The 22,167-nt window shown below is 40.8% G+C and overlaps 1 protein-coding gene across 1 annotated transcript in view; it reads right to left on the bottom strand.

Annotated features, from left to right (window-relative positions):
• Positions 1-8,860: 8,860 nt before the first annotated feature.
• LOC122814518 (rab11 family-interacting protein 4-like) overlaps positions 8,861-22,167 on the bottom strand; it is a 319,471-nt gene continuing 306,164 nt past the window's right edge. Inside the window, exon 10 of the mRNA XM_044087093.1 lies at positions 8,861-9,019. Within this exon, the coding sequence (XP_043943028.1) occupies positions 8,861-9,019 (159 nt within the window). The remainder of the gene's footprint in view (positions 9,020-22,167) is intronic.

The raw sequence follows: 22,167 nt of genomic DNA, 5'->3' as shown, positions 1-22,167 counted from the left end.
GGTGGATAAAGATCCTTGCCCTGCTGGGCAGTCAAGTGTCGGGGTATATTAGTGCTTGCTATTAGGTCTGAGCAAGTGCTGGACTGTAGGATGCTTTTTGAGTGCTTAGGTTGAGAGTTAGACTAGTTTCAAGTGAAAAACTGAAGAGGAGACTTAGTGGAGCTGGGAATAATTTAACCCTAGCTAACCGGTGCTGCCCGGCGCACAAAGCCGTGCAAATGCGTTTTTTAAACTACTAACTTCTGGGCTGGAACCACTCCTCCAGGAACAGATGGCTGCTCAAAGTTCCCCTCTCTCACAGGTGAACAGAGAAACTTCCCTCTATCCAAGTAAGGTATGGGTAACTCAGAAACTTGTAACACAGCCCTGAATTCAGCACTAGCCTGAAAACTGGACTATACTTGCTTAGAAAGGCGGGAAACAAGAAATGTATGTATTTATTTTTTTTAAAAGAGAAGGCAAAAACAGTAAAAAGTACACTTAAAACAGCTTTAAATGACTACAAGCGATCAGAAAAGGCTATCGGACTTTAGTGTGTAGCCTACAACAGTTAAACAATTTATTTAAACAAAAAACAACTTTTTAAAAGTGCAGGCAGTCAAACAAGTACAATATGTGAAAAAAACAAGCTTTCAAATCACAATAAATGCTGGAAAATCAGCGTTTAGGCGGAAAACAGTTAAGTACAGCTAGAAAATACTGAAAACTGATACTCAAATCACCAAGTCTATCTTTTAAGCTAGAATGTATCAGTTTAAGGCTTTCTAGTGCTTTCCAGTAGGTTAGTTACAGGAAAGATAGGAAACAAGCGCAGATGTGGTCTTTTAAACCAGAAAGTTGAGAGAGTTGGACAACTTCCCGAATGATCAATAAACTACAATTCCTGGGCCAAGAACCACTCCTCTTGTGGTAGGCAGGCTACCTAGTACTTACCACTCCCACTGATAAGCTAGAAGGCTGCACTCCAACACAAAGGCTTGGGGGGCTCAGAAGCTTACAAACAGTCCTGGATACAGCAAATCTGTACCTGGACTAGACTAGTTATGGGAAAGGTGGGGATCAAGCGCAAACACTGGCTTTAAAACCAGAAAGTTGAGAGAGATGGAAAAAAACTGCCCAAAAGGCCAATAAACTACAATTTAATACATGAACTCTCTATATATATATCCAAGATGTGAAGATGAAGAACCTTCTCACTGGCAGACTGCAGAGAAGGAAAACGGAAGAAAGATGAATAGACCGGTTAAGATGCAACTCACTGACCATCTTTGACATAAATGAAGGATTAGTTTAAAGAGATACCCTGGCCTCTGTGAAAAACTCAAAAGAAGGAATAGCCACGAGACACTGAAGTTCATATACTCTCTTGGTTGAAGTAAGAACCAAAAGAACAGTCTCCAGACTACAATGTTGCAAAGAAGCTGAAGAAGCAGGCTCAAAAGGAGCCCAATTAAATTTTTCGAGTACAAAACTGAGGTCTCAAGAAGACGGAATAAGCTTTTCTGGGAGGCCTGATATGAAGGACACCTTTAAGAAATTGCTTGACCTTAAACCAAGAAGCATGAGGAGGATTCAAGAGCAGACAAGCAGAAATTGCTGACAGGTGAGCTTTAACTGAAGAATATGCCAACCAAGCATGGAGCAGATCATACAAATAAGAGAGAACCAGGGGAACTCCCACATTAACAGTCACTTGATCCTGATGGCGAGAGACAACAGACAGAAAATCTCTTCCATTTGGAAATGTATGATTTTCTGGCAGTGGGTTTCCTTGTCCACCTGCAGAACACAGAGAACATCCTCATAAAACAGGAATCTAAAATAAATCAAAACCCTATCACCCACAGTGTTATTTGGAGAGTGGACAGGTGAGGATGGATAAGACATCCCTTGTCTTACGTGAAAAGATTAACTTGTAGTGATTGCCCCTGGCCAACTGAGAAAGGAGGAGGAACCAATACTGTCTGGGCCAAAATTAAGTCATTAGCAAGATTTTAGGAGTCCTGCCTGATCTTGTGCAGAACTTGTGGCAACAGAGGAAGAGGAGAGGGCATACAGAAATATTCCCTACCAAGGAAAAGACAGGGCCTCCACTGTTAAAGTTAGAGGACCTGGAACTCAAGATAGAGGACCTGGAACTCAAGATAGAGGACCTGGAACTCAAGTTAGAGGACCTGGAACTCAAGTTAGAGGACCTGGAACTCAAGTTAGAGGACCTGGAACTCAAGTTAGTGGACCTGGAACTCAAGTTAGTGGACCTGGAACTCAAGTTAGAGGACCTGGAACTCAAGTTAGAGGACCTGGAACTCAAGTTAGTGGACCTGGAACTCAAGTTAGAGGACCTGGAACTCAAGTTAGAGGACCTGGAACTCAAGTTAGAGGACCTGGAACTCAAGTTAGAGGACCTGGAACTCTGGAACAGAATAGAAGTGGTTGCTTGTTTACACTGCAGACAAAAATATCTACCTGAAGAATACCGCACCAGTGGACTATGTCCAGGAACACATCTCTGTAAAGCATCCATTCGTGAGTCTGTGTTCTGGACCTGCTCAAGGAGTTTGCCACTAGTTTGTGCTCTGAAGGAATGTAAAGCACATTAACAGTCACTTGATACTTGAAAGCTAGACCCCAGACCCAAAGAGCTAATCTGCAAAGGAAACAGGACCTCATACCCCCCCCCCCCACTTGTTAACATACCACATCACAGTGGTTCTGTCTGTGAAGACTTTGAGGGGGCTGGGATGGAAAAGGGAATGAAAAGCTTGCTGAGCCAGAAGCAGAGCTCTCATAATTTCTCATATGTCCACTGATACTTTGAATTAATTAGTACCCACACTGGTACTGGTGCTGGAGGCTAGAGACCCTGGACTTTTATAGGGCCACAAGAAGCTCCCTACTCCAAGTCTGAGGTGTCTGAGAACAGTTCCTGAGAAGGAATCAGAGCATGGAAGGGAAGCCCTGATTGAGAGAGTTTTCATGAAGCCACTGCTGAAGCTGCAGTTTGAGGCAAGGATGAAAAGGAACAAGGAATGCCAGGGTTGGGAATCTTGAAGCCACATTGATTTAAGGTACCACTGAAATTTCAACATATGGACCCTGGCAAGAGGGAACATGGGAATAGTGGAGACCATAAATCCTAGAACCTGAGAAATTCCCTAGCCATGAGAGAGAACAGAGGAAGAAGAGAATGGTGTCAGAGATAGAACTTTGGGTGCAGGAAGAGACGACAGCATGGGAACGTCTGAGAAGAGAATGGTGTCAGAGATAGAACTTTGGGTGCAGGAAGAGACAACAGCATGGGAACGTCTGAGAAGAGAATGGTGTCAGAGATAGAACTTTGGGTGCAGGAAGAGACGACAGCATGGGAACGTCTGAGAAGAGAATGGTGTCAGAGATAGAACTGAGAACGTCTGATGTCTGGCACCCGAGAAAGAAATAATCGTGGGAGGGCATCAGGACTGAATTCTTGGGATTTATGGTTATGTGAAAGATGAGTGGTAAACCAGAGCTCCCATAACAGATTACTGGGAGAAAGAGCTTGAATGAGCAGGTCTCCCAGACAGGAAAAAAATCTGTAGCCCCCAAATACTGCAAAGAGTGATGACAGAAGCAAGGTACTTAGTAAATACTCTTGGGGCATTAGAAAGGCCAAAGGGCAAAGCAGAGAACTGAAAATGCAAGAAAGAAACAGTGAAATATAAACATTTCCTGAACAGAGGGTGAATGAGGATGTAAAAGTAAGCATCCATGGAGGTCTAGAGAAACCAAAAAGGCCTGTGAAGAAAAAGAGGAAACAAGGTCTGAAGAGACAACATCCAGAAAGAAAGAATCTTGAGAAATGTGTTGAGCAGAGTAAAGTTTTGAATTGGTCTCCATGTAACATCCTTCCGAGGAACCAAAAACATTCTGGAGTAAAGCCCCTTTCCCACCTGGGTGGGTGGAACAGGCTGAATAGTGACCTGATCCAAAAGGGACTGCAGAACCTCTGGGAAATGTGGAAGTTGCTCTAGAGGAGGTTGAGGAAGGTCTGAAATGGGGGAAAGGGATTTCCAAACCATGAAATACCCATCAAATAATAGATGGGATCCAAGAGTCTTGAGGTGATCTGATGACAATTTGGAAGAGATATAGAAAGGCAGAAAGACAAGGAGACCTGGCTAAGGGAAAGGTAGGCCAAACATCAAATGGAGACTGGCTTCTCCTGAAAATAAGGCTTCTGAGAAGGAGCCCGAGTGAACCTGGCAACAGGAATGCATCTAGATCCCTTCTCACCTTTGGGAGGAGAGCAAGTCTGCCTACGAACAAAGGCAGACTTAGAAGAGTAGTTCCTCTGGAATTTGGGGATAGGGGGAACAAAATATGTTTGAGTTCCTGCACGGCCTTACCCTTATCCTGGAGGCACTTAAATAGGTCAGTAGCAGCTGTCCCAAAAAAGTTTTATTATCCAGAGGACATCCAAAAGCTTGGCTTTAACAGCATCAGGTAAAGCCTAAAGATGTAGCCGAGAATAACACCTCATAACAGAACCAAAGGCAGCAGCCCTGGAACAGGGGTTAGTTGCATCATAGCTACATTTTACAGAGTGATGGGCAACCTGGAAAGTGGCCCAAAGCAGGGAAAAAGGAGAAGCCTTCCCATCAGAACCAGGAAGGTCAGACACCACCTTAGTTACCTGGGAAAGAAGAGCCAAAACATATCTGGTCATGTTGATCTGGTAATTACTAGTCAGAAAAGACAGGGTGGTAGCAGTATATACTTTCTCACCCAACCTTTCTATAGATCAACTGTCCTTACATGAAGGAAGGAGCTTAGTGGATGGCAATAGCTTAGAAGGTTTATCTGAGAAAACAAACCAAAGAAGGATCAAAAGAAGGTCACTTATTAAAAATTTGCAATCCCATGACCTGGTCATTACCAATATGGGTAACCGGTGTTCCATGCCAGAGGTCAACTCCTTGCTGGTGAGATCTGACCATAAGCTAAATCACCCTAGACATCCATATCCCACCACACCCCCCATTAAGAAAACCATCATCAAAAACTACTTCAAAGCCAACTTCATGCTTCTTAAGACAGAAGTGGGAAACTTCATGGAAAATAGAGGTACAACTGCTGAATCTTACACAAATGCATTGCATAAGCACTTACACAACTGCATGGATTGTGCCATCCCCAACAGAATCAAGACACTATCCTCCAAAAAAAAGGAAGCCAATCTTGTAGTCCCCTGCCATAAACAAACGCTACAACAGAAGGAAGAAGCTGTTGCAAAAAAAGAGTAAAATCCCAACATTGGAGGAACTCCCTGGTTAGCCTCAGCAAGAAGTTGAGATCCCTCATAAAATCCTCCAAAGCCAGTTATGAAAATAAAATCACCACGGATTCCAAAGACAATCACAAAGCATTCTACAGCTATGTCAAGAATCTCAATGGTAACACTCAGATCTGCTCTGAGCTACAGCACAATGGCACTAAATATACAGAACCAACCGATATTGCCAACATCCTGGCAGATAGGCCCTTTAGAGGGTGGGTGGGGGGTAAAGTTAGCACTGAACCTATCTTAATACCGGAAGAATGCAAAGCCCCTGTAATCACAGATGAAGTAAAGACCGCACTCTCCAAAGTCAAGAACACAGCATCCATGGGATCAGACAACATCCCAGGCTGCATACTGCATGAACTATAGAACGAACTGGCACCCCACCTAAGTAACATGTTCAGTCATAGCCTCACCTCAGGCTAAGTGCCTACTGAATGGTGCACAGCGACAGTTATCCAACTCCACAAAGGGGGTGCCACCACGGAACCCAGAAACTACCGCCCCATCAGCCTGACGAGCCTGGTCTGCAAGGCCATGGAATGTATCATCTTGGAGCTTATAAACAAAGACATAGGTAACCTTCCAACCCTGGACCCCACTCAGTTTGGGTTTTTAAAAGGTAGATCATGTCTACTAAACCTGATTGACTTCTTTGAAGCAGTCACTAGAGCCATAGATGGGGGCAAGGTAGTGCACACAGCCTATCTTGACCTCGCCAAGGCTTCTGATACCATCCCCCACTCTGGAATTATAGATAAACTCACTAAACTGGCCATAAATCCCTATGTCACAAGATGGGTGGCTAACTGGCTCACTGACGGAACCCACACAGGAAAAGTAGCAGACTCCAAGTCTGAATTCAGACCAATGCGAGTGGAGTACTACAGGGATCAGTCTTGGGTCCTCTCCTGTTCGGCATCTACTTCTCTGAAGTGCAGGCCAACAGAGAAGGTCTTTGGCTAACAGTTTGCAGATGACTGCAAACTGGGAGCCATAAAAGAATCACCTAATGAGTAGAAAAGGGCCTCACAGAGACAGATGCTTGGTGTCAAAGTCATGGCCTAAAGCTCAATGCCAAGAAGTGCACTGTCATCCCCTTTGGGAAAAACTTGGTACCCATGAACTACCACATAGCCGGTAACTCACTAAACACTGAAAGTGTGATACGAGACCTTGGTACACAGGTGGGCAGTAGTCTCTCCTTTGATAACCACATCGCCACAGTAGTCAGGAAATCCTTCTACATGGCACACCTCATCACAAAAGAGTTCTCCTCTAGAAAAAAGGAGGTCATTGTTCCTCTCTGCTCATCCCTCATCAGTCCCATTACAGAGTACAATGCCCCATTTGGCATGTATCTCACAAGACACCTACAATTGGAAAGGCCACAGAAATACCTCACTAAGAGGATTACCAGCCTCAAACAGATGCCATACGCAGACCGTCTCACAAAACTCCAGCTCTACTCCGTCACATATCGCCTATGTCAAACCCAGAGCTGTTGGACATGCTACACTTAAAGAAATCCCAATCTCTCTGAACTACACGCTCCAGGGGCCTAAAGTCACCACAATAAACAGAACATGCTGGAGGGATAGATTCCTGTCCCAGAGACTTCCCATACTCTGGAAGAAACTACCCATTCATGTCAAGCAAAGCTCCTCATTGGTCCTCTTCAAGAAAAATCTTGAAGACTGTATGGGAAATAGAAAATTCACCCCAGGGATCACTTCTGCAACACTGCTTAACAGGGGCACAGGAAAATAATTTTCTTGGGTGGCGAAAGCCAGGGAACCTTTCTGGCTAGGCTTATATAGGCCCCAGGGCCGATAGCCTAGTACCTACCTATGAACCCATCAGGCACATTGTAGAACATATGTCTGGTTTCTTGGGAGACTCCATCTGCAGAAGTTCATAATACCTCTTTTGAATGTCAGAGATCTGGAAGCAATCCCACTTAAAATACCCCATCATGCAGACAATAGTATCCCCACAGGATAATTCTTCCAAGGGGAAGTCTGGACACAGGGAATCCTCTTCCTCTGAACCATAGGGAAGGAATTTGAGAAGAATAAGCAAGGGATTCCTCCCCAAAATCCAACTCCTTACTTGAGGAATCCAATTTTTTAGGCCTCTGTGGAAGACCAAGGAGGGGCAGAGATGCGGCAGGAACTGACACCCCTTGATGAGGCTTCAAAGGTCATTAAAGCAGTAAACAGACCCGGAGTAAAATCCTGCTAATCACACTGGAGATCTTCAATAACTGGGGAAATATGTTTAGTTTTCTACTTTTTCTTGAGTGAGATGTCTGCCCCATGTGCTCTCGGAGGTTCAGACCATTGGAGAGATTCAATAATAATAGTAGGGATTTCCCCCCTCACTAAAATCCGAGGAATCCCTCTTGGTCCCTTGAAAGTAATCAGCTGAGGTTCCCCTTCAACATCAGAAGCAGATGTTAGAAAAGCCTCCAAAAGCCATTCAACACTTCAAATCCATGCCTGCCTCTGATGGGGTTGTGGTAGAGGAATCTGAAGCAAACACAAGGGCTTTCACTAACATCTAGAGAGATGTCCAGGAAGGCTGGACAACTGGATCAGGCCTAGTCTTTTTACCCTTCTTCTTGCCAGATAGCTGGCCTTCAGAACTGGAGCATTCTACCATAGCACCGTGAGCCAAAAACTTAAGTTTTTGGTTCTCAAGATATATTGGCAAGGAGGATAAATGACTACATAGGGTCCTAAGGGCAAATGCTTGACAGACAGAGCACTGTATATGGTCATGGAAATAACCCAAGCAAAAAAGACACTGGTTGTTATGGTCTTTATGGGGAATCTGCCAAATACACTGACATTTTCCCTTTCTGGATGACATAAACACAAGTACAAGACAAAATTGAAAAAAGGAAAGAAGAAACTCAGTGGGGCACTTATTTGAAAATGGCTTGGCAAACAGCAGAAGGGCATTCAGACTGGCAGCAAAATAAGTTCTTGGTATTTGCATCTACACATCACCTTTATGCCTTATGTAGGGAGCATATACGAGATATACTGCATCTATAAGACCTAGTGGCTTTAGTATACTGGCTGGACATTGTGCTGTCCTTGGCAGGAGATCCCTTATGTAAAGAATAGTTCAACAGTGATACGGAAGGACATCCATTTGTCTGGCTCCAAGAATACATTCCCAAAAGTGTCCTTAAATACCAAACTCCTGGAATGCATCTTTGTCAATCACCCCCAATACCCCTTCTCTAGTTTAATGTACTTTGAGGGTACCAAACATTTGGGTAAGACATGTAATTCAGAAAAAAATAAAGTCCACTCAGTCAAAGTTTTCAATACATTCGCCACAAATTATGCAACCAAGATACATATTTTACACAGTTCTTAACCATCACTGTGATAAATGTTTGACACTTGAATCCAGCTCAGTTGATATTTAACTATGTTATACACATTAGTATACTTAAAACATTTTATGCTTGTTCCCATATACAAACTAAAATACCTTAATTATGTTAGAGTGCTTTTCAACATATCAAAGTCTTGATACCTGTTCTTTTGAAGCGATTTCTATCTCATCGGCGAGAGAGTAAAAGCTTGATTCTGTTCTGCTAGGTGACCTCTCTCCAGGAGACCCCAGTGACATCAACTCCTCATTTAACTCCTCATTCTGAAGTCGAAGTTTTCTGTTTTCCTAGGCAAGTGGAAAGCAGGATACAATATTATACCGATACCATGAGCATAACAGCAAAGCACAGGTGGTGTGCTTTAATAAAAGAGAGTGAAATGAGAAACTCATTTCCTGCACTGTAATGGTGGTGAGGTCATGCTCAGCTGGAGTAAGGTTTCCATAAAGGAGTCATTTCAGAAAGGATATTTTTCAATGTAGTCATCAGTTCTTCTGTTGCAGTAAAATCATAGTACAGATAAGTAATACACGAAGAACAGCACATCAATTTGTAAATACACAAAATAGTAATAGTAAATTATATCTGCAATAGTCTTTCTGAAAATTCTACTGAGAGGTATGAAATTATATTAAGATGTCAGTGTGTGCCATAACTGCTAAGCAAATACACACACACACACACACACACACACACACACACACACACACACACACACACACACACACACGCCATAAATAAGTTATTTTATTGTCACATACCTCATGAAATATGCTGCAACTATTTAACAACTACTAGTCATCTCTAGCATTAAAGTAATTTATTCCTTCAAATCATGTTTAAAGACAAAGAGGATAACTAGAACTGGTAAATTTTCTGTTTATTACCACTGAGGAAGGCTGAGAAAATACAATTCAAGCAAACACTTTTAGTCCATTAAAGTTTAGATGGATATATACACGGACACAAGCTCAGGAAAAAAAGCGAGGTGGCATCTCCTTAAAGATATATAAATGCTTAAATGCATTTCAAAAGTAAGAAATGTAGATCCAAATAAATGCTTGTAGCACGAATGTGTGACAGTAGCTATGAAGACATCATTTTATGAGACTATTTTTATTGCTAGTATTTGTGTGCATCTCATTTTATTACTCTATGTGAAGGTTACTCCCAGATCTAGAATGTAAATAAGCTCTACATGCATTAAAGCTAATTGGTAAACAAAATACAGGAGGCAGGTAAACAAACGGTAATTTCTGTGCAGCTGACTGAGGAGAGGTGCAAAAAGAACAGGTAGAAAACACTGTCATGGAGACTGTAAGCACCCAAAGGAGCCCGCTGAGAAGTTTAAAATTGGTTTAATAAATGCAATCTTTGCTCAAAGGGAAGCATTGTGACTATACAGATAACTGCAAGCTGAACACATTCAGACAGTTAAATATTGGACTAGTTACAGGATTCTCAGTATTGAAACTGATTCTTCTTACAATTATCTGCTGTAGAACAGCACTTTGCATGGTGAAATAACTTATTTTTTTTAATTTATTCTATATTCTCAAAGCTTGGAGATGAGATAAACTGCAACCCATTAAACTAGCTGGTGTAGAGAATGTTTTCTTTATCCATTCAGCATAGCTCTCAACCACTGGGAACAAAAAATCTGGACAAAGTCAAAAATAATAGGGGGACAAAGCCCCAAAAATAGGGACAAATTTTAAGCGTTGCTCTTGTAAACTTAGAAAGTTGATAGAATGCAAGGTCTTGTGTTACCATGCATTTATTTGAAGGAGGTGAAGTCTGAAACTCAAATGCCTGTCATTATATAATGACTTCAGTCTTCATTTATTCCCCACAAAAATTCAGAAAAAAAAACAAATTTTATGAGGAACAGACCAAAAGTACGAGGCAAAAATCTGGACAGTTGAGAGGTATCCCATTCAGTCTTGTAAAACTATATATGTGAATAAAATAAATGCACCAATCCATTTTTATCACAGAGTAAACTTACAGATTCCCTTTTACATGTCATGTGTAATCTGCATCTTTATGTTTGTAAAATCAAAGATACTGCACTATACTCCTCTGGTAAAGGTGTGCAATACCACTTACACCAGTCCTTGTAAAATGATTTACCAAACACAGGATTAGCATTTTAAAACTGATTATATGGATGCAGCTAGGTGTTCCCACCGTCTTTGTGAGCTGACATTGTTCAAACATTCAGATGGACAAAATAAAGTTTTGACCGGTCACAAAAAAGGTATTTTGTAAGGGCCATGCCTTCCAGCACTCTACTTGTAGGGACCTTTGCCCTTCAGACTCATCTCGGTTATATATATATATTATCTCCACAGCTGCAGAACTGCAGAGAAAATTCAAAGCCCCAAAACTCTGGTTCAGTGCTGATGCACTAATAAAAACTGTACCAGCAGTGATTTCAACAGAAAACTCTGACTGATGAGATCCAATACTGTTGCAACCTCATCTAGTTCACAGTCAAAGGGTAAGGAAGCCTTGGTAGACATACATCTTCTAAACTGTGGTGTCATTCAAAGCAGTGGACTAAAGACCTTTGGCAGTTTGCTAGTACTAGTGAAGACTTGCAAAACAATTGCAGGGATATAACTGAGACTTGTGTGCTTTCTGTACCTCATTGCAATGTGTGATGGTCAGTTGTTGTGTCTTTCAGCCTTTCCCGGTTAGGGGTCGCCACAGCGGAACTCCGGTCCGCTAATGATTGGCAGTAAATTTTTACGTGCCAAGTTGCCGGCCCTGACACACAACCTTCAATGAAGGTACGCCCATTCACGCATATCTCTACACAAAAGACGCTCTAGCTGAGAATCGAACAGGACAACGTCTTACTGTGAGGCGACAATTCTACCGCAGCACCACCACCACAGTGAAGCCTCAGATTTTATTAAAAGGATAATGCAGGGTGGGATGAAAGGGCTAGTAGGGGATGATCTGAGAGAACAAGGTGCTAATTACATTAAAAGTACTGTTCTTCTCCATGGGGTAGGCTACGATGTTGTTCAGAAATGGACTGATAACTCCTCCAGGTCAGTTTCAGAGTAGATCAGGCAGTACAGTAGTGGGCAGAAGGAATGGCATGCTTCTGATTGCGTTGCTTCCACTAGTGCGAGTGCAACTGGCAACGAGTGAGAGGTCGAAGGGGAACTCTGGGTTAGTTGAAAGAGATGACATGAAATTTTAGGGGAATTTCCATACCTATCAACTGTCCAGATTTTCACAGAACGTCCAGATTTTTTCCTCGTATTTTTTGTCTTTTGCTCAAAATCTGTGGTTTTCTGTCAAATCACAGAGACTTGAAGTCGCTAAATAATGACTTTACATTTGAGTTTCAGACTTTATACCTTTCAGAAAACACATTCTAATACAAATAATTTTATTCTAACAATTTTCTAAGTTTATAAAAGCAATATTTAAAATCTGTTTCCATTTATGGGCCTTTGTCCCCTCATGTTATGCTTTATCCAGATTTCTTGAGCTGAGAGGTTGAGCGGTATGGGAATTTCTCTCTGATTTAAAGAAATAATTCTGGCTAAACTAAACAGGGAGGCACAGAATGATGTTACAAAACATGAAACTGAGCATTAGCAAAGTGAATACATTTAAGAGAGTGTTGGGAGAGGGGAAGCAGCTGCAGAAAGAAAAATGTACTATTGACTTTGGTAGTTAAAAATCAAACAAAAAGCTGCTTCTTATTTTTTTTAGTACACCACATTACACAAGCTCCCTATTTATTTATCCACATATCTTACACCCCTACTTCTACCCTTTTACTCCTCTCACATGCACTAAAATTCATCAAAGATTAATCCTTCCCTCTCTTAAACCATCAAATGTAATATGTTTCTTTCTATAATCTGACTTAATTTGCTTATTTTTAAAAATTATATTTTATGTGGTAATTTTTTTTCTGTCCTAAATGTGAATTAACATGTATTTTCTTTACCGCCTATCTTTATACATCTATTCTATATTGCTTATAATTTGATGTTACATGTTTTATCTGGAGCTTTTCTCGCCTCCTCTGAAAATAGGTTTCTGACTAAGTTGGATTTTCTCGGTTACCAAATGCTAATCAATCAATCAATCAAAAAATAAATCAAATAAATCAATAAATAAACAAATAAAAAGCAGCAGAGAGGGAAGGTGGGTGTAAATTGGAGAGTAAGAAAGTGAAAGGGAAGATCAGTCCATTTTTCTGGCACAAACACATCATCTCAATTTTTCTGAGAATGGGGAAAAGTGCAAGAGGTATATTGGGTGACAAGGGGGGGGGGGGGGTGAGTATTTTATTTCAGTGTAGCATTGGAGGACCCACTGACAAGGTTGAAGATGTATAAATTAAGTGGATAATAGCTGAAGAGGCAGTGTTAGAGAAGGATTTGGTTGATGGGACGTGGAAGTAAAAGGAGAAAAAAGTGCAATTACATCTGGGAAAGGAATGCTTGGCAGGGAGTAGAAGACATTACTATGTTTATTCTAAAGACCAAGTCTGGGAATTTAGAAGAAATTCCTTGGTGGGAAATGCAACATTATGGATCAGTTGCATCTCACTGTGAATCTCAAAGGGTGGAAGTATGGAAAGTGGGTAGAAGGCAAGAGGTAATAATTTAGTGTGTGGATAGTACAGAAAGGAAATCATTTTTTGGTAACACTGGGACTGCAGTATCCCTCAATAAATCTTATAGGTATTTCTCTGGGAGTTGAGAAGTACAGAAATGTTAGCAGAGGGCATTAGAAATGGAGAGCTATAACTTGTCAGAAGGAGAAATGGGGACCTGTGATGCTGGTTGATGTAAAAAAGACATCCTGTCCCTAATCTGAACCAGTTAAAAAAAAATCACTCAGTCCATATGACCTATCACTCAGGCTTTTTAACCAATCTTTTAGAAATTCTGCATTGAAGCCTTCCATTACCAGTTCTAAACATCCCCATTTAGTACTGAAAAATTACTTTTTAATTCAACCAGCATCATAGCTCAGTTCTCTCATTTACTCTTCTTTGTTTTCATCCACTTTCTCTCCCTTATTTAGTAATCTCTACTGAAATCCTAGCCATGTCTTCACAAATCTCACACACTTTTCCATAATTTTTCCAAATATGCTGCAAAAGATATTGAAAAAACATTTGTCACATCTTTTAAGTCTGACCCTCCCTGCATGTACATACAACATTGCCTAATCATGTTTCTGTCCTCATGTATAGTCACAAATCCATCTAGCAGTACCCTCCCTTTCACTTTTTCACACCTGTCTTCAGTGGTGGTTTAAGCATTGCTATTCATTCTGGAGGAGACCTTAGTTACTCCACAAATTTGTGTGTGACCTGGGTTAAAATATCACATTAAGAAATTTGTGATAAGAATAATGAAGACAAGATAGCAGTTGAGGGTGGTCTTTACCTAAAGATTTGTTATTCATTTTATGAAGGTGGTTAAAGACAGGATATGACGGATTAATCAGATGGTATAGGTTCATAGATTAGTACTAGGCTAACTGCCCTTGTGAGCCATTTTAAGCCTACCAATTATCCCTTGCAAGACTCAAACCCTGCACCTTGTGTTTGTAAGGCAAACACCTTAACCATTAGGCCACCCTCCCAACCCTATAACCTTATGGTACATCAAGAAATGGGTGGTGCAGTGAACAGCATGTTCACCTCACAGCAAGAGGTTCACTGGTTTTATTCTCAGGTATGGTACAAAGTTCTCCCAGGATTTATGTGGATTTTCTCTGGGTACTCCAGTTTCCTCCCACATCCTAAAGACATGTAGTACAAAGACTGATGAGTGTGTGTGTGAGTGTGAGTGTGTGTGAGTGTCATGCGTGCGTGTGTGATGCATGTGGTATGGAAGAAAGACCTAGAGATCTACTTTCTTTTCAGACAATATCCCATTGTCCAGTAAACTCTTAGGATGGTGGTGGCCTTTCACTCAACAGCACTGGATGGATGGATGGATGGATATCAGGAGGGAGTTTCGTAGCTGAGTATGTGCAACAACTTTTTACTGCATCTCTTGAGGAAACAAGGTAGTACTGACTAAACAAGACATTTTAACCAAGTACCGTATGTCTTCAGTCATACTCTGACATACAAGTGGTGACAGAGGAGCTGCAGAGCACAGCTATGTTATTTATCTTGTATGGGGACCCAGAATGGAACTGGAGAGGTACTAGAAGGGAGAATCAAGGTGGTAAAGGTTGCTATGAGCTATGCCGTTGTGACCCCTTAGATGTACACTACAAGAAGGTGAGAAAAGTAGAAAAAAGGGTACTAGATGGAACTAGGTAGGACTGAAGTACTGCAACTTTAGGATGGGAAGAAGGCAGTGTTCTGACAAACCAAACAAATGAAAAACTTGAGTGGAGATTTATCTTGGATTTTAACATAGTTTCTCACACATTTTTTTGAAAGTCGATACTGGTGTTCCATTGGTCGGTTTGATCACGTGTTGATTTTGTGAGTATTTAAGTGAAATAGTGGCTGTACTAGCAGTTCTGAAGAAGTCTTTACCTAGACAAAAGCACTAAACTGCTATCACTTGCTATTTTTGCTGCTTGTTGATTTTAATAAATCGTTTGGTGATATTTCTCGGCAGTTGGTACTGGTCTTTTTGGACACCTGGATCTCCACTCAAGGAGACAGTGTTGTTGGAGTATGGAAGGTATCAGCTATGGTTATGGATAAGGATCAAGAGGAGGAAGTGAGACAGGTTATTGAGGAAAGTTAGGATTAAGGAAGAAATTAACATAGCTATAAACAGAAATAAAACAAGAAATGAATTGGATGAATTATGCAGCTTATAGATAAAGAAAAGGAAAAAAAAAAACAGGAGTCCAGAGAATTTGATAGGGATGTTTGAACTACTGAAGACATATGTTGGGAAACTTCTGATCAGGAGTTCAGTATGAAGAGGAGTGTCAGGCAAGAGGCAGTGGAGGAAATTCCTGCCTTTAGATGAGTGCATTTGATGAGCAAAGGGAAAGAATAATGTATAGTTTCATAAAACAAAAGAGGACGGTTATGTAGATGACAAAATCAAAGAAAGCATATCAAATGAGAAAAACAGATTTCTTAGGGACTTTTAATAGAGAAAGAGTCAGGGAAGGTGCAAAAAGAATGAAGTTTTCACATTAGGCATAGGAGGGTAGTGCACAGATGTTTTACAACTCCTCTGCTCAGCTTTTTCTACAGTGTTTATTATAATGCTCTTCACAAAACTCATACTTAAAACATTTTAAATAAAAATTTGCAGCAAATTACTTATCACATAGCTTAGTCTCACTACTAAAACTCTAAACAAAGAACAATAACCTAAAAGGAATCAAAATGAAATGCAGAGATGAGAAAGTCTATAGTCAGTTGGACACCACCACTTTTCAGAATGCTATGGAGAAAGTATGTAACTGGGGAAGAGGTATGCCAGAGGTGTAAAGCAAAAAATGCCATTTTGATTTGATCCTGGAGTACACATATAGTAAGGCTGTGAGGCAGATAAAATGCATATATGCATATTTAAGAGGGACATAGATAGGGATATGCCCAGTGATCGTTATAAACACAGTATATTTAAGGTGAACAGGGATTGAAAGAGCTTGCCTAGGAATGCAAGGGTAAGGAAATTCCAGAGTACCTGTGTACTGGAATTGAAAAATTTGGAAGAGATAGTTTTAGGGGGCTGTGTACTTGAATTGAAAAAACTGGAAGAGGCATTTGGGGGACTGCGTACTGGAACTGAAAAATTAGATAAGGCAGTTGGGGGCTCAATCACCAATAGAGACCTAAAAGGATGAAAAGGATACTGCAAAGGAAATTTACATAAAAGAGCAAAAAGACAGGTTTGACAGGGAATCAACAGATTGGGAAAGCTATAGGAAAATCTGGCAGGTGATAGGGGTGAGGCTGACAGTTGAGTCTGAATATAAATATATCGGGTCTACATGATTGTTCCTAAACTGTTATTCCTATCTTTTTAAGACTGCATTCTTAACTTTATTACTACAGTTGATATATTTGGGTCTATATTATGTTGCTGAAAACAGCAAAATACCGTATGCAGTTTCAGCGACACAAACATTGAAATACCACTAATGCGAATGGCCAGGTCACCAAATTTTTTCCCAGGGGAAAAAAAATCGCTTGGCCATTACCGTGAAATTGCCAATTTGCCCCACTGTAGTCCGATCTCGGAGTTGGTATATTTAGTTGGGGGGGTTTAGATGATGTATCGTGTCTGGTTGGCCTGGTTGGTCTACCAGTTTGTTTCCCTAAGCAAAAATATCGGTGACCTGGCCATTTGCATTAGTGGCATTTTGATGTTTATGTGCTGAAATGGATTTCAATATTTTGCCATTTCAGCAACATAATATAGACCCAAATATATCAACTGTAGTAATAAAGTTAAGAATGCAGTCTTAAAAAGATAGGAATAACAGTTTAGAAATATTTTTTTAAGCCTGGCATCTTCACAAAGTACTTAAGGAAATGCATTTTATTGATTGGCGGATTACCATCTGTGGAAGGACTATTGCCCTGTTATTTACATTAAAAAATAAAACAGAAAAAATGCTTTTGAAGTAATAAATTGCTACTCTAGCTTTTTTTTAATAACAACTGACATGAAGGATATATAAACTGTAAGGGGGTATCAGGTAACTTGAAAGAAGGTAGCCTGATGTGTACTGTCTTATATTATCAGGGCTGGGCAGAACCAGAAAAAAACATTACTGCAAGAAAACAGCTGGGCTAAACACTTTTCTCAGTGCCAAAGAAGAAAATATTGAGAAAGAACATTGCAAGTGACTTAGCTGTGTTGTTAAAAAAGTAATGCACAACGTGGATCATTAACGTAACAGTTGAAGGTTTATCTGTGCAATCCAGTAGGGCTGACAATGTCAAGCACATTTTGTTGGTTTTGGTATGACCAACCTTAGATTTGCAAGTACCAGCTTTAATGTGCAGCTATATTAATGATGAAATGATGATTTGTTTTTGAAAATAAAGATTTGGATGTACCTGGATGCTTTACTATAGGAAATGTGGCCAGAAGATTCCCAGTTCCTATGTAAAAGATAGTCTTTTTCCCCTGCTATATTAAATAAATCACTAGATTAAATAAAATTAAAGTAATGCCCAAGACAGACATTTTTTTGGCAGCTACTGGTAACTTAGGTACCTGGTTCTCCCCCATAATAGCTTCCATCCCTAGAACCACCACATCTTAGGGGGCGTGATGAAGGAGATACCACCACCACAGTTATCTGGAACTTTGTAAAATCATTATATGTCATTGGTGAATATCAAAATGATTTATACAAGATGCTTGTGTTACAACTGTATTAGAAGCGTATGTCATGTAAATATCAAACTGCTGGTACAGAAGTTGTGTTGGGAAGGTTATTGCAAAGTGCTGCTTAAAATGTAACGACAGTGTGCCCTGATGGAAAAGAACAGAAATGTACATGCACTATTGTAACTGTTTAAATGTATATATTTTAACAGTGGAAACTGGAATACAGGAAGTTAACTCAGAAAAATAAATTAAATTACTGTATGGCTACGCCATAAAGGATGGTATCTTTCAGTTTCAATGCAGCAAGGGGGCACAATGTCTGTGCTGAGAAGTTTTCTGCATTATCTTTAAGGTGAATTAATTATTAGCTTTGAAATGTGAAGTAATCCAATTGTTTTTTGACTTCCAGCATCTGCCCAAAGATCTGAGGCCTGTGTATTTTCACAGGTAAATGCTAACAGCTGCCATCAATGGTTGTTTTAGGCCTGGGAAATAGGAGTAGATGACAAGAAATTATGTCATTTTGCAAGCTATCCCAGGAGTAATATCTGACATATTAATTTAAGAAGTCTCTAAGAGAGAGACAGCATTCTTTATTCTGTCTTTGACCTGACAACAGTTAGAAGATCATTATACCACATCTGCCTTGTTCTGATGAAGTAAGTTACTAGGGAATAATATAATTCTCTTAGATATAGTAAAGAATATAGCAAATCTTAGTTTAGATATTTTTCTTTATTTATTTGAGACTGTCCTGCAATAATGTTTTAAATATTTCATGTAGTTTTGAGCTCTGATGTCACTGTAAATATATATTATATTTGCCTTGTTTTGTATTATTTATTATTACATATATTTAAACCATTCAGTGTGGCTGATCTGTCTACAGATATTTAAGTTTTGAGAGTACTTGCATATTTATTTGGTGACACTGTATGGGTCATTCCTAATAGCCTTGCTCTTGGCCAAACTACCATATGTATTAATATTAATATTATACAGTAAGACTGGGCACCCTTTGTTAAGGGCCTTAAAACAGCTGATACGAAGTTGGCTGGTGGCAGTGATAACTACCTTACAGTCTGGGGAAAAGGAGGCACAGCTAGCAAACTTGTGCCAGCCTTTCCCAGGTGCGCATGTGTGTTTGTAAATCAAACCTCAAAGAATGTATGTGTCAGCTACTTGGGCGGGGACATGAAGCACTGATCGGACAGAGCGGGTGCTGCAGGTCTTGGCTTGGCCACTCAGCTGAGAACATAACTCTATAGCTGTGCCATTGGGTAGTCTTATTGGGGATCTGGAGCAGCCAGTACTATATTTTGTTCTCTGATGTGTGAAAGGGAAAAGAAATCTCCTCAGCAAGTGTGCCTGTAAATATGGGTCTCAAATGGAAGATGGAGAGGCACCTAGTTAGCATGTGCATTTACCTAGTAATGACAGAAAGGGGGTGAAGTTACTTCCTGAAACTGAGGTGTTACAGGGAAAAAGAGGGGTGGAGGGTAACTGTCTATATTGAAACAGAGGAAGCAGTGATTTCTGTATTCAGGCATCTACTGCTACAGTAAGATACAGTAAAGAACCTGATCATGAGTCCCTAAACTCACACAGAAAGAAAAGAAGAGTTGTGGGGGCTCACTATTAAAAACTAGTTAGGTTTGCCTCTTCTTATGCTAGTAATAAGTACTCAAACAATGAACTTTTACTTGAAAAATATTCTTAGGTGCACTTGGCAAAGTAGAGATGCATAAATTTTAATCATAGGCGACTCATTACTTACAGGTAAGAATCTGTTGTCAAGAATGTGACATGAAAACATTACAATTTCTATCTTGAGTGGTGCAAGAATAGAATATCTAAGAATTTCCATTTAAAAAAATACTTTTAAAGATGAAATACGACTGCAATAACTGCCATACCTGTAAGTGGAAAGTACAGTTGTGTACACTTACCATAAATGTAGATGTTCGAGTGTATTGACTGTTGCAGACTTCATCTGTGGGTTATCCCTGCTGTGGTAGCCCTCGGCCAGCGTGAATACCAGAGTCAATGTTTTTTTGCATCGGCTGCTGTTGCTTGCTGTCTGACGTCAGGTCGTCAGTACTATAAAGGAAGGCAGCCAACGCCATTACATCAGTTTTTCTTGCCCTAACCAGTCAGAGGTCCCAGTAAATATGTTAAGTGGTTCTGGTGGCTAAAAGCCACAGTTGGCAACTTATGTCTCCCTAAAGAAAGGAGATATAAGGGGGAAGGAGGGTGGAAAACCAGGACTGCAACAGTGAATACACTCGAACATCTACATTTATGGTAAGTGTACACAACTGTACTATGTTCTTCGTGTTTCACTGTTGCAGTCATCACCTGTGGGAGGATTCCCAAAGCTGAGGAAAGGGGTGTTAGGATTAGTAAGAGACCTAGGAATGGGTCAGCATGCCCTGCAGAAATGCAGAGGCAAACTCTGCTCTAGCCTTAGAAAATAAAGGTAGGTGGTAATGCTTGGCAAAGGTATGGACAGAAGTCCAGGTGGCAGCCTCCAGGATGTCCTGGTGGGAACTCCTCTGACGAATGCTGTGGAAGTGTAGCTGCCATAGTGGAATGGGTTTGAACAGACTTGGGGGGGGGGGGGTTCCCATGCAATCTGTAGCAGAAATGGATACAGTGCAGCATCCATTTGGAAATGGTTTGTTTGGAAATGGGCTTCCCCTCTGCCCCTAGGGCAAAGCTGACAAGTAGTTAGCTTAGTCCCCTTTCTTCAGCTTTTGGAATCCTCCCACAGGTGATGACTGCAACAGTGAAACACAAAGAGCATAGTACAGTTGTCTACTGACGTACTCTGTTCTTCATCTGTAATTATGTTTGTAATTTTTAATTGCTATGTTGATCAAATTGTTAATTGCTATGTAAATCCAATGTAACTACTGTCTGTATATTTTAACTGTGGAGCTTTTCCTCCCTGGGCCTCTGCTGAAAATGGACCTACATCCAGTTGGACACTCCCGGTCAACAAATATAAATACATAAATAAATAAAATAAATAAATAGTTGGTCTGTTTTCCTAAAGGGCTTAGTACGGTCCATACAGTATCTGAGCTGTCTGTGCACATCTAGTGAGTGCAGAATTCTTTCCCCCTTGTTTTGAAGGTTAGGAAAGAAGGTGGGTGGATGTATGGCCTGGTTGAGAGTTACATTAGATACCATCTTGGGCATAAAGGAGGGATTAGTCCTCAGGGAGACCCCGTCTGCATGGAAGATGATGAAGGGCTCAATGGCCATCAGTGTCTGATATTCTGAAACCCTACTGGCTGAGGTGATAGCTAGAAGAAAAGCAGTCTTCCAGGAGAGGTATCTTAGTTCTGCAGAAGCAGCAGGTTCAAAGAGTGGTAAACTAAGTTTTTCTAAAACACAATTCAGGTCCCAGGCTGGAGTGGGTGGCCTTCTGGGTGGTGTGATATTAGAAGCCCCTCTGAGGAATTGTTTAATCAAAGGACGGGAGAACAGTGGCTGTTCTGTATCAAAATGAGCTGAAATGGCTGAGGAGTGGATTTTAATAGAGGAGAAGGAGAGGCCACTATTAAGTAGTTCTGCTGGGTAGTCCAGGATAAGAGGGTTGGAAGCTTGTGAAGTATTGCCCCCTCTGGACTGGCTCCATGAGCAGAATATTCATTTTCCTGCATAAGATTTTCTGGTGCTGGGCCTTCTGGCCTCTATGATAATTTCTAGGACCTGTTTGCTTAACAGGGGGCCCCTTGTTTGCCTTGAGAGTATTAGCCATGCTGAGAGTTTGAGAGTCTGTAAAATCTGGGTGCAGCATCCCCCCCCCCCCCACCACACACACACACCTGAGTTAAGAGGTTTGAGATCAGGGGAATCTGCCTGGGAGGCTGTAAGGTCAGGCTGCACAGTAAGGGGTACCAATGTTGTCTGGGCCAATCTGGAACAATGAGGATGGCCTTTGGTCTCTCCTCCCTTATTTTGATTGGTACCTTGGGAATAAGAGGCAGAGGAGGGAAAGCGTACACAAAGAGGGTGCTCCAGGGGAAGGTCAAGGCAACCACCTTCCACGCTAGGTGGTGACACTCCCAGGTACAGAATTTTTTCAGCTGATGGTTGAG

The sequence above is a fragment of the Protopterus annectens genome, chromosome 1.part1 (assembly GCF_019279795.1).
Source record: "Protopterus annectens isolate FY-2018-M chromosome 1.part1, PAN1.0, whole genome shotgun sequence".
Taxonomy (NCBI): Eukaryota; Metazoa; Chordata; order Ceratodontiformes; family Protopteridae; genus Protopterus; species Protopterus annectens.
This window is presented reverse-complemented; position numbering and strand designations above follow the sequence as displayed.